Source organism: Rattus norvegicus, chromosome 6 (genome assembly GCF_036323735.1).
Source record: "Rattus norvegicus strain BN/NHsdMcwi chromosome 6, GRCr8, whole genome shotgun sequence".
NCBI classification, from domain to species: Eukaryota; Metazoa; Chordata; class Mammalia; order Rodentia; family Muridae; genus Rattus; species Rattus norvegicus.
The window spans coordinates 67410630-67427922 of record NC_086024.1 but is presented as its reverse complement, the minus strand read 5'-3'; the positions used below and the strand labels follow the sequence as shown (position 1 = coordinate 67427922).

At 41.3% G+C, this 17293-nt stretch overlaps 1 protein-coding gene across 50 annotated transcripts in view; it reads right to left on the bottom strand.

Annotated features, from left to right (window-relative positions):
• Positions 1-2412: 2412 nt before the first annotated feature.
• The window catches only part of Nrcam (neuronal cell adhesion molecule), a 295788-nt gene continuing 280907 nt past the window's right edge, over positions 2413-17293 (bottom strand). For 48 of the 50 annotated variants that reach the window (XM_063262283.1, XM_063262272.1, XM_063262274.1 and 45 more), the window contains 2 exons: positions 16265-16343; positions 2413-9064 (listed from right to left, as the gene is read on the bottom strand). In XM_063262283.1, coding sequence (XP_063118353.1) covers positions 8827-9064; positions 16265-16343 — 317 coding nt within the window. In that variant the 3' untranslated portion in view covers positions 2413-8826. Of the gene's footprint in view, positions 9065-9619; positions 9632-13151; positions 13214-16264; positions 16344-17293 lie in introns of all 50 variants that reach the window. The other 2 variants (XM_017594272.3, XR_001838198.3) reach the window with 2 other exon arrangements.

The window sequence follows — 17293 nt, the reverse complement described above, 5'->3', positions numbered from 1 at the left end:
ATCTGCTTTTGTTACATCTGCTAGCCTCATGACCACGAAAACCTGTAGGATCTTAAAAACTTGTGTTATTTGCTACACAGTAATCTAATGCAAGAAATAGGAGGCTCTGCACTCAAATAATCCTGGGCCTATACACTGATCACTACAAAACAGGGATACTCCAAGACCACTTATGCATACCTGGTCCTGTCTTGTCTTGGATAGCCTTTGGACAATGATGTCATTGGCCTTTAGACACAGCAAGCTTTCATTTTGAAGTACTATCCTTTCACAAGTAGACAGGCATGTAGGCTTACTCTCTATTCTGAACATTATACTTTTGCTTTATGTAGCTTAGATTTCATGATGAACAACTTAAATGGAGAGAGAATTTGTACTTTGAAGTCAGCCACAGCTGAGTTTATGAGATAGACCTCTTCTACAGCTGTGTGATCTTTGGGAATAAAAGTGATGGTGTCTCACAAGCTGGTAAGAGCATGAAATAGAAACAGTGTATACACTGCCTAGCATGGGGCTTGACATTTAAGAGGTACTGAAGGCAAGTTTGCTATTCTCTTTTCTCCATCTTACCGCAGCAATTTCATGCTAAATAAAAGGGATGAAATGCTGAAAATATAAAGCAGGCAAACACAGCAAAGCTATTTGCATTTGTGAACAAATGTGGAAGGTTGTAATTTGCTAAAGATTATTTCTTGGTGTTCTTGGTCTGCCATAATTAAAATACCAGCCTCCGGTCTAGATGTATTAAACCACAAACACCTATTTTGTCAGGATGCAATTTATTTTTTGAAGGCTGAAAATGTCAGATCAAGGGTGTAGCTGGTTGTTCCCAGTGAGGGCTCTCATCTTGGTTTGCAGATGGCCTCACATTTTCTCTGTGCCTTCACATGGCAAAGGGACAGGGACAGAATCAGGAAGATGAAGAGGAGATGAGGTAGAAGGGACCAGAAAGAGACTATTTAACAAACCAAAGAGAGGCACACAAAAAGAATCAGACAGAGAGAGACAAAGGAAAGTACAGTAGGGTAAGAAGGTAGAGTAGGTGGGAGAGGAAAGAACAGCAGATAAGAGAGGGAGAGTGGGAGGGGAGGGGAGGGGAGAGAAAGGAGAAAGGGAAGAGAGGAGAGGACAGGAGAGAGGAGAGGGGAAGGGAGGGGAGGGGAGAGGGGAGGGGAGGGGAGAGAAGAGGAGAGGAGAGAAGAGGGGAGGGGAGGGGAGGGGAGGGGAGGGGAGGGGAGGAGAGGAAAGGGGAGCGATGCCCTTGAAGCCCTCCATTGTTGATGTTATTATTATGATTAGAATTAAGTATGACTGGGTTCATGGAAAATCCCCAGTCAGCTGCAGAAGACTAATACAAATCTGGTGGTCAGGATGAATGATATGATAAAGCTAAAACCAACATCCTGCTGACTAATAGATATGACAAACCTGTGACATTTCTGACGACCTGTCAACATCAGCCTACTCCCTGACCACATGAATATTGTGTCCTTGGCCTTTCCCTCTCCCTCTGTTACCCATGTTATGGTATAAATTCAGCCTTGGGGAAAAATAAAGTTGTCGCCTTGATCAGACTCTTGTCTTCGCATCCTTCTTCGCATCCCTTGTCCCCCAGTCTCTTCCAGGTAACCCCCGGACCCCGTCGTTTACAGAGGAGAAGAGAGGAGAAGAAAGAGAGGAAAGGAGATGTTATTTGTAGACAGGGTAATGTGGGATACACAGTCCTTGTGTAGCCTGGATAATGAGGGGTGGACCACACAGGGGCCTAAACAAATGACCACCAGGAAGAGGGAGAAACAAATGGAGATTACTGTTGAGATGTCAATCAGTTCCCACTTAGATGGGAAACCGAAAGCTGGGAGACAGGATTCTGCTTAGAAGAGGCCAGGGTGATTTCAGGAAGGAGTGGGGCAATGGTAAAAATATCCAACTCCAGAAAGGCTCCAAAGGCGGCCTGTCAGAGTCAGGACTGAGAAGGTTCTTCCGTGTCATAGCAAGCTAGCTGCTCATACCCCTAGTGTAAAACAGAGTAATTCTTGTCAGGCATAGATGGACCTTGAAAACTAAGTTGGAAGTTGAGAACATAAATGCAACAACTGCATGAATGAAAGTCAAATATTACTTCATTTCTAAGGTAAGTTTGTAGATCTTGGATTTAATTGCCATCCATATTTAGCTTCTCAAATTTCACCTGATTTAGGTCCTTGAGGCCACCCAACCAGGAAAGTCTACTTATGTTTCTGTAGTCTTGGCCTGACCTACAACATCATACATGACGAAGCAGGTAGCGGGGAGGCCACCACCGCCTTCTCGAATTACAAATCACATGAAGACAAGGCAGAACCAGGAGTCCCCACCCCACCCCATCTTGGGGTAAGGAGATGAAAGAAGGAAAGAGAAGAAGGGGGAAAGTCACTTTTGTCCAGTTTATTTTCCTTTCAAAACCAACTTTATTGAGATACAACATATATAACAATGCACACTTACTTTAAGCATATAGATTTGGGTCCTGATGAACAAATAACCCTCTAGCTATCCTCACAATTGACACATGGACTCCTCCCATCATCTGTAGAAGTTCTCAATGCATCTCAGCCGCAAATCCCTTTGCAAACTTCACTTCCCCACAGTCCCACATCGGCTCCCTGTCCTTGTATGGTAGTTCCACCTGCCCCAATGTTTCACAGTAACAAAACCTCTGTGTCTGGCTCCTTTCACTCAGAGGCACATGACACTTGTACCCAGGGTTTGTGCTTACTGTTGACTCCTGGTCTGAAAGTGGTATTCATTTTACAATTTGTATAGCCACTAAGCTATGATGGGCATTTGAACTTTTTGAAGTTTGTTGTTGTTTTCTCTTATGAAGAGTATCTGGTTTCTTCCTTTACTATCAAAGCTATTCCAATAGTTATTTCTATTCCAATTGGAGCAGTCAAGGAATGTGATGCTACTGTTCTGTGGGAACATCTGGAGTTGATGACCTTGCAGCATCCTTGAGGAAACAGGAAATAGGTCCATGGTGTGGGGATGCACTCATCCCATCCTCATTATACATAACTCTATTCACTCTTCAGATGCATACAAGCTTTACTGAAGAATCACTTGATACCATCGTTCACTTGTTTTAACTATAAAACTTCAGAATTTTTTCATACTCCAAGAAGAGACCTCACACCAATTTGAAGTTAATCTTTGCCTCCACCTCCTTCAGCTGGAGACACCAATCTACCTCAGGCTTTCACAGGTTTGTCTTTTTTTTTTTTTGGACATTTTAAGTAAATTAGAATATCGGGCTTTGTGCTTGACTTTTACGTTTTGATATTTTTGGAGTTTCTCACACTGTTGTATGCGTCAATCCGTTACATGACCTGCCAAGCAGTATTCCATCTGACTTCACAGCTTTAGCATCTGTACACATGATATACTCATTTTGTTCAGCTGCTTGTCTGCCCACAGCCACTGGGGTTGTTTTCTAGACGCTATGGTTGACACATTCTGAACATGTATGTGCAAGCCTGTGGCTAGATGTAGGTTTTCATTTCTCTCTCTTGAGTCTAGACTTATGAGTTGAACTGTGATCACATAGTAAATTTATATTCAATGTTTTTAAAAAATTGCTAAACTCTTCTCCAAAGTGGCCGAACCATTTTATATTCCCATCAGCAATGTATGAGGGGGGTCTGTTCTCTCTAGATTCATTTTATGTGGGGAATAGAAGTGAATTTGAAGTCCACCCTTGGGCTCTGTTGAGGAACCTATTTAAAATACTGCTCCCTGACTGTTTGCACAGTAGCACGGGATAATCTTGTCAATACCAATTTCCACTTTGGCTACACACTAGAATCATCTGTGATTTTTTTCCCTAATGATGGTCAAGCCACAGATCAGATAATGAAAAGAATGACTTTGTGGGCGGGGGTGAACAAGAATTGAGTTTTTAATACTGGTAGGTGATTTCAATGAGCAGCTGATAACGTCTGTTGGATTCTGTTTTGTTGTTGAGTCACCTGCTGCAACAATGCGCCCCACACTTAGAGCTGAAGGAAGACACGGTCTACAGAACACACTGAGCGAGACTGGGGAATTTTACAGCCATAGAAGGAACAAAGGATGCACTATCCAGTCAGTGGTGGCTTTTCCAATTATCCTCATATATTTCTCCTGCTATTAGTGCAAACCATTTTAACCATGAAACTTTGAGGGTGGCTGATAACCGAAGCACTGGAGACTCGTGCAAGAGCCTGTTTGTCTCTGAGACACCTGAGCTTTTGAAATCAGTAGATAGCAGGGAAAGACGAGATAGGGGTGACTAATGGGTGGCATCTGTCAGGGGGAGGTATCCAAACCAAGGCAGAAACCCCTACTTTTGTTTGTGCAATGATCTTTCCCTCACTTCTACCTCAACACAGCCTCCTGCTTTCCAGTGACAACCAGGTCCTGGTAACTGGTCTCCTAGAGACGGCTCTTCTCCTTCTCCTGGGCACTACACTGAGAGTTTCTGGCTCATCTGTCATCCTCCGCCATCTAGCTCATGTTCTCTTCTTGGCAATTTCCTCTGGACCCCACGGCTTAATCTTGTGCTCTTAATCGTAGAAGTTCCTTGACCCTTTGCTCACTCCTCCATTTTCATTGCTTCTTGACTAAATGCAGATGCTTGTCACATGATCCTCAAACACGGCATAGCCTGGTCTCTGCCTCTAGGCAAGCATGCTGGCCTTGCTTGCTAGCTTTGGCCCCTTGATTTTCTATGGCTTCTTCTTGACTTTCTCCTTTCAGAGTACCTTTCCTTCCTCGGAGCTGCTTCCCTGACCACCATACCTAGCAGGAGGACACTACCACTACCGTTTCTTTATGCTTTCTTTCCCTTCTGAGCTCTTACCTAAGTGAGGACTTGCATCCACGCAGGAAGTCATCTGATTACACCTGTCTTCAAACACTAGGTTCCAGGCTCCATGGGAGCAGGACTCACACCTGGTTTTGCTTGGGCTTTTTCCTGGCTTTAACAAGTACTCAGATTGCTTTGTTTCATTACTAGGATGCACCAGCTTAAACTAGAAAGGCATATTAGGCACTAGCTGCCCCATCATGGTCTGACTGAGGAAACAGATGTGGAGTGAATAGCAAGAGGAGGTGTCTCTGCGGGCCACACTGCTGGTGGGATTGGACAATGAATCCTTACTTCTCCGTGGGACTGATTGCTCCATCCCACTAAGCCACTATTCAGTACAAATACTACAGTGATATTCTCTGCTTTTCTCTCCTGTCTCCTCAATGCATCATACGAGCTGAGGGCAGTGTTTAAACTATTTTTGTGTGTTTTATTTAATAATAAAATATCAAACCATTGGTGGCAGACAAAAATAGTATCATTTTTGTCTATGTGAAAGGATGTGAAGCCATTTTAAGGACTCACTTTCCTTATTGTCACACCACACACACACACACACACACACACACACACACACCCCTACACATGACAAACATGGCCAGTGGACTGGGGGCAACTCTTCCCCTGACTCACCTTGACCCAGTCAAGAGAAAAAACTATGCAAAAGGCTCACACACTCATGACTCCACTCTGGAGCTATGAACTCACTAGGGAGAGCTGCAATCTCATTTCCCTAGTTGGAGCAGGCGATCATTTTCTGCACCATCAGGTCATCATTTAATTATCCAAACCGATTCAGCCAGTGTCCTTAGCCCACTTTCTCTAGCATGTTTCTTCTGCCCAGAATAAAGCACAGGCTCCCTCTGGTGGTTAGCCGTTGAAACATCTCAAGTGGGAGTGTTCATTCTGTGGGTGAAAATCTCTTGAGTTCCTAGACTCCCCTCACCTCGAAAGCCATTAAAACTCTGTGAAGAAGATGGTTGATGCAGGCCTATAACTACAAAATCTTTCTTGAGATCATGCTTGTAGTTTCAAAGACCCTGTTGCCACAGAGCCAGGCCATGATGTAGAGCGAGGCTAAGGTTTGCTAATCTGGCCCACAATGAAGACAGAGAACAGAGGGTCTGAGAGGGTCCAAGAGAGCAGCCAACATGTCCTCTCTGGGAAGAACACTGAGCCATATATGACAGCTCTGATTCACTTTCATAGCATGATACCTAGATAACTCTGAGAGTGCAAAGCAGGTAAGTTTCCTGGATGCACTGCTGGGACAAGGGGCCTGTGACTAAGGGGCAGGTGATGGAATGTGGATAACTGCTAGGCTTGGATGTTTGCACAGCTATACAGCTTGGAGACAGAAGAAATGAAGGTGGACTAAAGGATGTAGATGACATATTTGTAATAAGTATGAGTGTAAGAGATACAAATTGACCTTGGCTGAGGAGGACTGCACTGGCTGTATGGGCAGGGCACAAGCAATCAGGCTTTTTTGAGACACAACATAGAACCAGATTTGTTCACCTGTTTGCAAAAGATTGGTGCTATCTCTTCCTGCTTAACTAGCCCTAACCTTATTTTTACTTTTGTGATAAAGTCCTAAGTCTTTTAAAAATGAAACAAAAAAGTCAGAAGTTCTTAAAAACCAGTTGGAAGTACAGGTTTGAAGAAGCAAGAACTCACAAGAGCTGGGCTGTTTACCTGTTGCTTTTCAAATGGGAGTCCAGTCGCATTGTCCTACTCTGCTACCCCTGCTACACATCCACACTCCACCAGGAACATGATTAAGTACAAAAGAGGAAGAGCTTTAAAAACACACTTAATTTTTCATTTTTAATAGAAAATCTGTAGTTATCTACAGGCGTGACTTCTTCATGCACAGAGAAATTTAGCATCCATAGTTATGGAAGAGCAGAAACTTCATATTTATTTTTCTCTGAAGACACTAACAAATTGAAGTAACTTTTGTCTTTGTGCTTTCTGATGTTGAGTCAAGCCTGTTTTGTTATTTTGTATTTTCAATAGATAAGCTGGTTTGTGGGGAGTAAATATGAAGACATGAGAGTATTTAGGGCCACTTCATTTGGGGATCACTTTAAAACAAGCTTTCTCTGTACACATCAAAGATGTCAAGCGACAAATCCTAATGTACTCCATAGGCAAAACACTGAGGATTTCAGCCAGCTATGGGCTGAAGAAGTGGGTAGAAAAAGTTCACTATTTCAGTTTCACAGCCAAAAGCAGAGTGGAAGAAAAGAAAAAAGAACCTAAAAACCAAAATGCCATGAAAGGTATTTGCATGTTTCCTGGACCCACACTCTGCATTCATCAATGAGCTTACGTCTCACACGGCAGAACATCAACATCGCTTGTGTATTTATTTGCACGTAACACCTATAAGCATATAGCTTCTACATTTTAAGTATATTTACAAATTCAACAGAATACCTACATATAAAAGGCTTTACTTAAAATTAAACTTGATGCAAGTTATGAGAAACCAATTTATTGGCAAATGAAATTGAGCATTCCTTCAACCATAGGTTGTCATAGACTTTTGTATTGGAGGTAAGCCATTTCATACAAATTGTTTATGGCTATGATAGGATATATGCATTTGTTCTTTAGACTGTAGGTGTAATTCCCTTGACTGTTGGCCTAATTAAGCGCTTGTCAGATGTCTCAGATTCTGGAGTGTGCCTGTCCTAATTTGCATACACAATTTGAATGCTGCAGAATTTGAAAGTTTGTCTAGGTAGAGTGAATAATGTAGTACTTTTGGCATGCTGTTGTACAATTTTACTTCTGCAACCGTTAGGTTTTCTATCCATTTCTAAACATACCATTTTTCTTTTTCAACCTGACTTGTTTGGCTAGAAACCACAAAAGACCACGAAACCCTCATGTGCTCCTGTCAATGACAGAGTTTTGGGGTTGATATTTGTGGGGAAAAGCCCCTTCACATAAACTTGTTCTTCCTTTCACAGTTTCCAGCATTTCAGTTCTCATTGTCTCTGCCTCTGAAAAGTTCCTTTCCAACAACAACAGTAGCATGGGATGGAGTTGCCCACACTGGCCGATACAGAACACAGGAGTCGGGGAATGCTTATTGTCTGAAGGCACTGCGTGTGTCTTGCCCTGCATTTTCTGGACTAAAATTTAAAATTTCACTTGAGAGCTTTGATTTCAATTCTTTGAGTATGGCACAAAGGCCAGAAGGTGTCACAATATGCAATGCTTATGCCCCCCCCCCAGGACTGGACAGAGACTGTGTAGGATGTGGAACACTGTTGCTGTAACCCCTGGAAGGTTAAGAAGCCTAGGAAGTATGGAGCAAAGATCAGGTGACAACGTCGCGGTGAGCATTAGCGGATGCAACTGTCATAAGTAACTCATGTAGCAAGTATATACTGTACATACTGTTCCTAACAGTCTCTCAAAAAGACTAACAACAGCTAGACATAGTCACGAGTTTCACAACAATGTCCACAGAGACATTGAAGCCCTAGAGAACACTACAGTAACACTCTCCACAATGACAACGGAATTCATATTTAGGGTTCAGCTGAGGATAGTGTCAACGAAGTACCCAACCACGTCGCAATCACATACACAGCTATGTCCTCTGTGCAGCATGTTTCATGCATCTTATTGAACTGTATCCTGCACAGGGAATAATGTAAGCTATTGACGATGTTGTAGTTCTTTTTAATCAGTTCCGAGGAAATTGAGAAAACCCACTCTGAACAAAAAGTATGCCTTTTCACCCCAGTTCATATTAACATATCATCTGACTGAGTTATGTTCTTGCTCTGTTCTTATAATACTCATATACCGCAGGAAACATTCTTTCTACCCATATGTCCATAGTATGAGAGGGATGACAAGTGTTCAGGAAAACCATTCCAGAGAGATGGGACATTGGCACAGAGCTTAAAGACTTAAACAAAGGAGTTCATTGCGTTGACAGGAGAAGGGGCCTCTGAGCTTTCATTTCCCTCTGCTGGTTCTTTCTCTTTCTTACCACTGTATTGTCCGATAAAGGAGCCATCCTCATTGAATTGGCCATTCACCCCCTCGCCATAGTCAACCAGGCTGTCATCACTATCTTCTTTTTTCACAGTCCTGTCTGAAGGTGTTCGACTTCCCTTTTTCAAAGGCTTGTGATCTTCTGCATCACTGGGGGGAAAATAAAAATTTTAGTAAGACCGGCATTTAGATAAAGTGCCTTGTTTTTTTTTTTTCAGATCATGCATGCAAATTATGAAAAAGCATATGGAGTCCCGAGCTCCTGCAGCCAAATTTAACTGCCAGGTGGATTCCAGTGAGTAGGGTGGCTCTGGAATGGAAGTCAGGTGCAGAAGTGTTTGGATCATGTCTGCGGCAGAGCAGGTGACTTTCTGATTGTGCATGCTAATTTAAATGAAAGAGTCTGATGCCCGATTGGAAACAATCTGGGAAAAATGGCAAGCATTATTGGGCCATGGCAGGGGATTAAGGATAGCTCAGATCATCACTATTTCAATTTGAAGGAGCAGTGCAGAGCTCAGGAAAGTTGGGAGTTAGTGTGTTAAACTTTGGAACGTCTCTGATTCCTTGGATATGAATGGAGCATGATTTTGGTTACATGTGATATATGGATCGTTTTCCTTGAGGCAGTAGGAGAAGCAAAAACTTGCAGTTGGAATAATTTTGTTACTGAATGCAGGCCAGATTTGTGAACTTCTGCCTTACCTTTCAAAAGACCTAGAAATCCATTAAAAGGAGGCAGAGGAAAGGAATGAGAACAGCCTAAGAAGAAAAGCACAGTCCTTACACTGAGAGGTCACACGATCATAATTGTTTTTTCCTGAAGAATTTTTGGTCAATGGGTAAAAATTTATTAGTTTGGAAAGGGAAAGACTTCAACTCCAAAGCACTATATTTGAACCCTAAATGGCATGCCCGCAAACCCTAAAGGGTGTGAGTGCTTCCAAGCTCCCAAAAGTAAATATTTCCTGGTTCTCGCCTCTCCCCTGTGCTATATGTATGCTGAGGAGATCCAGGGCATGTACTTCAGCAGAGCACTATAGGGGTCTATTATTACTTTGTTTATTTCTCTGTTGAACCCATAAGCACAACTCATGGAAGCCAAAGAGGATCCATTGTAGGTAAGAATGTCCTCTAACATGGTCAGACGTGCCATTGAATTTAATATCATCTACTAGTATGGGTACACTGGCTGACCCCTTATCAGGTAACACTGGGGTGTGGGGGGATAGTGAAAAATATTTAGCAGTAACAGTCCCAGAGATAAGAATGATATACAGTACTGAACACAAAACATTGGTGTAATTCATGTGACAAAGAGGTCACCCTGAGTGCAAATGTTTTAACAGCAGTTGATACTAAGATTGCTAAGATATTGGTGTTTTGGTTTTTTTTTCTAGTCAAGCTACAAAGATTTAAAGAAAAATAAGTCTGTCTCTTTTGGTGATACTTTCTACTAGAAGTCTCTTAATTTTCGAAGAAGAATGTCAAATTGCATGTGTAATCAAAATGAACTGTTCCAATAGTGTATAAGTACATGCTACAGTCTGAGAAATCTATAAACTTGGTGAAATCACAGGTTATTGGGGTGGCCTATTTGGGGTGGGGACATTTCAGAGGATATAACACCCACAAAACTCAGCTTATTATCAAAACAGCTTACACAACATCTTTGAGACTTATCGGTAAACTTCTATACTTTCCTTCAGTACCTCTGCATGTGTTCCCGAAGAGGTCAATGACAAGTAGAATTTTGCCACCTCATCCATCATAGGATGGATCCATCATGTCATTTCTTTGATTCAGACATCTACCCAGTCTTCCCCTCATCTAATGTTTAGTGAGTGCCTGCTCTAAGGTTGAAGTCATCCTACGTGCTGGAGACATAACAAGTAACACAGACTAAAATGTCAACCTCACATCCAGTGGGGTAAAATGCAATTTACAATCAGTGTAGTAAAGAAAACTAGTTATGTGAGGTAATCAGTACTTGAGTAAAGAGAACAGAGGGATCTGGAAAAGAGGATGGAGGGAAGGACTTATTTAAAAGTAGCATCTGATCAAGGATTTAAAGCGAAGTAGGCATGAAGATGACTAGTAACATGAGCAATTATGGCAAAATCAACAAGTAGTACAAATGCTCTGAGACAGGGGCAGGCCTGGAATGTTCAAGAAACAGCAAGGTGCTTGCAGTGGCTGGAATTAAAGGACCAAGTAAGAAAGAGAGTGATTGGAGTGGCAATGCTAGGCCAGGGCTCCACGGCCACGGAAGAGCCTTTGTTGACGAGACAGAAGCTCTGTTATCATAGTGAACACTGTGACCTGACACTACCCTAAAAGCACAACTCTGCTAGCAAGCACTGATGCAGCCTGCCCTCGAGAGGAGGGATTGGTAAACCCTGGCAAGCTTGAGCCACACCTATTTATGATTTATTTCTTGCCTATGGCTCCACTGCTGCTGCATCAGCAGAATTGCAGAGATCTGGTTAAGACTATGTGAGCTGAGCAGTCTAAAACATTTACCAAGGGCTCTTTACAAGTACAATGCTCTACACTAAAGTTAGAAAATTACTTCCAGCATCCAGGAGAGAGATGGCTGTGGTTTGGACCAGGGTGGACTGTTGAAGGAGTTTATACAAAAATGCTCAGATTATACTCATCTTTTTAAAAGTAGAGCAAAAGGGACTTCCTGTTGAGTTGGTTAGGGAAAAACATGGAAGATGATGGAATCAGGATGTCTGGTATAAATAAAATGCCTGTCATTACTCTTTTTCACCAGGCAGAAGAGCATGCTCTGATGAAGATCTGAGGGTTGGTTTGGGCATGTTAAAGTTTGTACATGTCATAAGCACCACTTATGCAATAATGTTATAAAACTTTTATGACAATTACATGAAAAAAAAAAGGCCACGGGAAGATAAAGCTATAGGCTGAGACAACTCATGACCATAGGCCAGGAGACTGTACCCATAGCAAGCCAAATGCAGTTAGCTACTAAAGACATAATATTGTATACCCAAGTTGGGTCAAGTCAAAGAAGGCAAGTTTGATTTAGTATGAAAATACAATTCATAAGGTAACCGTTTGTACATTTGTAGAAAGAAAAGAACCTATGATCATCATAGTAGACTTAGAAAAAAGGATGCCTACATGAACACTACAGTGACCAGAATCTTTGCTGGTCACTGTAGTGACTAATGTAAAACAGAAAGAATGGTACATGTTGTCTCTTCTCCCTCTTCTCCCTCTTCCTTTTGCTCATCCTTTACCTCCTCTTCTGTGCTTTTGTAGAAAGTTTTGTATAGCATTGGCTTGCCTAATTCAAAACTTGCTATGTAGCTGAGGATGACCTTGAGTTTCTCATCTTCCTGCCTTTACTTCTCAAGTGATAGGAGTATAGACATGAGCTACCATACTTGGCTTGTTCAACACTACTAATGTAAACTGCCCAGGAATATTGAGCAATGTGATGAGAAAAAGAAATGATACTTTTCACAAATTCATCAAGTTGTTATTTTTCTGTATTCTTCACTAGACCATAAACTCCCAATGGGGGACTAAATTCTATTGTATTTAATACTCCTAAAGTCTGGAATACAGTAGGCACTCAATAAACATCTGTTGCATAAATCCCAAAAATAGTTCAGAAATGCTTTAAAAACCTTAACATTACAACTTTTCATTTTTCTTAATTTTATAATGGCAGACAAAGCCTTGGCTTGTATTTTTCTTTCTTTTGTATTGAGAATACATTTTAAGGAGTTCCTTCATTTCCTTCTCAGCAGTGCTTGGTCCACAACCATGAAATGGTTACTAAAATAAAAATTAGCAACAGCACATAAATGCAATAATTACATCTGATTTTTTTCTGCAGCAACCATCCAACTTGGATCAAACCACACAATAGTGTTATTGACATCCATGCACCCAGACCCTAGGCCGGCGTGCTGTAAAAGGTCATCATTATTTACTTTGCTTACAACCAGTTCATATTTGCGAGTACAATAAGCCTGAAGCATGTAACAAATGCAACACAACATTGTACCAGCCAACCTTTGGAAAAAGAATAGCAAGCTGGCAACAGGGCTGTGGCCACATGAAGGACAAGATTCCCATTGAACAATCTCCCATGAGAGCAGCAGTAAATCATAGTCCACATCGCACAGTCGTATGGTTCACAACCTAGGCTCATTCTTGTTTTAAAGAGAATGCATCTAAAGAATAAGGAAATACTTACATAGTTGGCTGCACTGTTTCTTTGATTTTTCTATATGCTAGTAAGGAGGCAGATCCTACTGTCTGTATAATTAAAGAGACAAACAAAGAAAGCTGCAGGCTTCTGAGAGAGGGTGGCTGCTTAGGGTTGGGTGTTGGAGTTGAGGGTATAGGGATATAGCATATGAAAAAAAATCAAATTTGGCTATTATGGAAGTTCCATCCCTCTTTGCACTATGACATTTTATCTGGCGTGGAGCCAACAAGGTAGAATTGTTCCATCCCAGGCTGGTGAATGTGCAAATCGCAAATGGAATGAATTTACATTTCCACAATAGTCCTAATTGTGTGTCAGTGTGAGATCAGCATTATAGTTCATTTTCAGAATGCAGGAGACTAAGCATCATTAAGTAATACAGAGGCTAAAGCTTCTAGAAGGTGCAAAGTAGAGAAAGGACCCCAGTGATTTAGGGAAAAGAATAACACTCAAATGTACCATTAAAATAACAACAACAAAAATCTCCATAAACAGTTGGAACCGTTTTCATATAATTATGACTCTCAGATTAGAAAGTCCTAAAGGGAAAGAACGAAAGGGAATAATCCTGAGGAAGTGTCTGCGAGCGTAAGAACAAGGTCATATCAACAACAATCACGGTAACAAGAATTTAGGAGATGTGATCTCACATGAAGGACCATTCTCACAAACTTTAAATTTCACCCAAAATCACACCACTGGGGTGTGCTGTGAGTTGAAGACACCCATCAGAACTTTATTTCCTTTGGCCCCTCCAGGATCAATGTCATTACATGTGTGACAAGTATTTTTGTCTTTGTGCCAATTGGGCTTATATGCAATAGACCCAAACAGAAAGTCTCTCTATCCTGAGAAACTCTGGCAAAAGCCAAAGACAAGCCATCTGAAAACGCTTCACGGGCACAGCAAACGCATGAATGAAACGCCGAGACAAAGAAACGTGAGCCGGGTGATGGAAAGCAAATAGTGGGTATGAAGAGAGGAGCCAGGCACTTGCTATGTACTGCTCTGGAAACAGAGTCATACTGGAAGCTGTTGGGTCACGCAGAGAGCACAGAACTAGGAAAGAGACCTCCAAAGATGTTCTGATGCTTGAAAAACTATCTTGATGATGAAAATTGAGACCTCTAGAAATTAAGCATCATAAAGGAATCAGAGCTAATGGCTGACTTGAAAAAGATGAATAGCCTCTTGATTCCAAGCAAGTTCATAAAACACAACCTTAAATTGAATCAAGGTTTAGTGTTATTAGAATAGTTACCCAAAGTCAACATTATCCTGGGTCTCAGCTTCACCTTGATATAATAGTAAACTGACATTTTGAGGGCCTTCAGGCGAGCAGTACATTGCCATATTTGTTTAAGCATGATAAGAATATGAATCCATCACAATGTGGAGAATGTATGAAGTGCAATGACTTATTTCTAATTCATGCAAATCTATATTTTCCAGGCTACATTGAAGATGTAACTTCGTATCAATAAACAAGGGAGTGGTGTATATCCTGTATGAGGTCATAGCCACAAGAACTTTACAAGGATGTCCTTTAATTAGTATCAGCTCACCTGTGTATGGGAGAAACAGGTAGAAAAGTGAGTTATACCAGCGAAGGTTTCTATTCTGCCAGGATGAGATGCAGCTGCCCAGCACTGCCCTCATGCACTATGGGAAACTCATAGTGGGTGGATGCTGCCTAAGGTTGTCAAATACTTTCAGGTCCGGAATCAATGTCTTGCATCAAGATAACCCTCACAAGACATTGTTGTGGTATCACGAGAGCTTTTTTGAAAGCACATCTTTTTCTGTTGAAGCGGGGAGCTTAGGTGCTGAGACACTGGAGGCCAGACCTGCTCACATCTGCATGGATGCTGCTATGAAAACTCGTACTGAAACATATGGTTTTTCTAAATCCGTTTTCTATTTTCTATATTGGCATTAGTTGTCCCCTTATGAAACTGACATGAAAATACCAAAAATGATCTAGAGGCAGGCAGTAGCTGGTGCAAATATCTGTCTACAAAGGGACCTGAAAATCATAGTAGTGAGTCTTTTATTTCACCCAAAGGTATTTTCTTCTAGCAAAAATAAAGCACCAACATGAGTTTCATGCATGTTTTGAAGATTACTAAGGTATAAAAGAAATTTTACAAATAGAGTTATCACAGGGCACTAAATACATGACTAAACTTACTGTTTTTAATGATATTAAAGTGATAATTCCTCTCTTTGAAAGATCTATAGTATCCAGATCATAATAGTTTCTTTAAAGGAACTTTAAAAAAATACATAGATTATCTAAATGTTTTTCTTAAAATGTAGTTAAATGAATATTGCATTAATATGCTACATGAGTGGTTGTGGTGGTTCTTAATAATTAATAGATTCTAAAACAATGTACTCCTAATTTTTGACTAAAACTCAGGGGAACAGGTATTAAAATAGCATTTTATAATTGGTGATTAAAAAGTCTTGGGGCTAAGCATGTAGTTCAGTACTAGAGTGCCTACCTAGTTAATACAAAGCACTCTCTCTCTCTCTCTCTCTCTCTCTCTCTCTCTCTCTCTCTCTCTCTCTCTCTCTCGCCATGGTGGCTCACGACTATGAAGTAGATTATGAATTTGGAGTCAGCCACACCTATATTGTGAATCCCAGGCCAGCCTGAACTACATAATGAGATTCAATCTCAAAAATAAAATAAAAACAGAGAGCAGTCTTCCTAACACTGGTTTTATAAATGCACATTTCCCTCGCTCTGTAGGCTATGCAGGGCCCTTGTAATTCTCACTGCAACACAATGAAACTGCTAGGCTGAATATCACACTTTGTGTGTCTGGAAAAGAAAACAGAATGAAAGATATTCTAACTCTAAATCTATGACTACAATGGATTTTTTGATGAGGTTTCTTATTTTTTAATGGAATATTTTTACTGAGAACGTTTTAATCAACGGGGATGGATACATTTTGACATGAGTGTGTTTCTAAAGTAATAACTGCCAGGCAGGGCCCACTGCTCATTGGGTCTATCCTCATAATCTAGTGAGTATCTGAGGGTTCAGTGGGGCAGGGAGGGCATGGCTAGAAGGAACAAGGGCTCACCTATATTCTCCAAACGTTCCGTCATCCTCCTTCATGGGCTGGATTTCAGGGTCTGCGTGAGCATCCTCCTTTTCTTTAACTGAAAAGTCGGAAGGGACATTATTATCCATCCATCCTAGACTTCCTTGTTAAATGTTTGCATGGCTGGGCTGAGACATGGCAGAGCAAAGATAATCTTTCCACGAGCAGATGCTGTGTAAGCAAGAATCTAATGTGGCCATGAATATGCTTTGGTATCTATGAGATCAATGCTTAATAATACATCGAGCTACTTCAGTATCTTCCCTGATGAATAAACGATTTGTAAGTGTCTCAATTCTTTTTCTGTTTTTCAGTCTACGGATTAGTGCATTGATAATAAATCATTCTTGTAAATACATTCTCTTGCAGTGTCATTAAAAAAGACTTTCCATGTTTTTAATCAGAGGATAAATTGTCAGGTAAAGAAGATACAAATTCATAAATTATACAGGGATACAAATTCATCAACCATACAGGGACCGTAATGTAATGTCACACAGGCTCTTATATTCTCTCTGGAAAATTGTACACGATGCCCTTTGCTTCTCCTGTAAACTGGTTTTAGGTGCTATTACTGTTGGTATTCTGTCTAAGCTCCACCCCCACAGCTACCTGGGAATAGCCAGGTATGCTCCACCCCACAGTTGCCTAGCAACAGCCAGCTGTGCCTGATTATATAAGGGGCTGCTTGCCCCTCCTCGCCCTCTTAACCCCTCTTCTTCGCTGCTCTTGCCCCCTTCCCCATCACTCTTCTCTCATTAAATCTCTCCACGTAGAACCACGGTGTTTGAGTGTGTTCTTTCCGGGCACCAGCCGAGATTTAAAACCTAATATTGCAGCTGAAACCCAGGATCGAACCAGAGACCCTAACATTGGTGCTGTAACACGGACAACGCCCCAAGACAGCAGAAAGCAGCCTAAGAGACACGGAGTCCTATCCCCCTTTCATCATCAGTTTCCCCCTCCCTTTTTCCCCTTCTTTTATGATGAGAAAAAGGGAAGTATGCT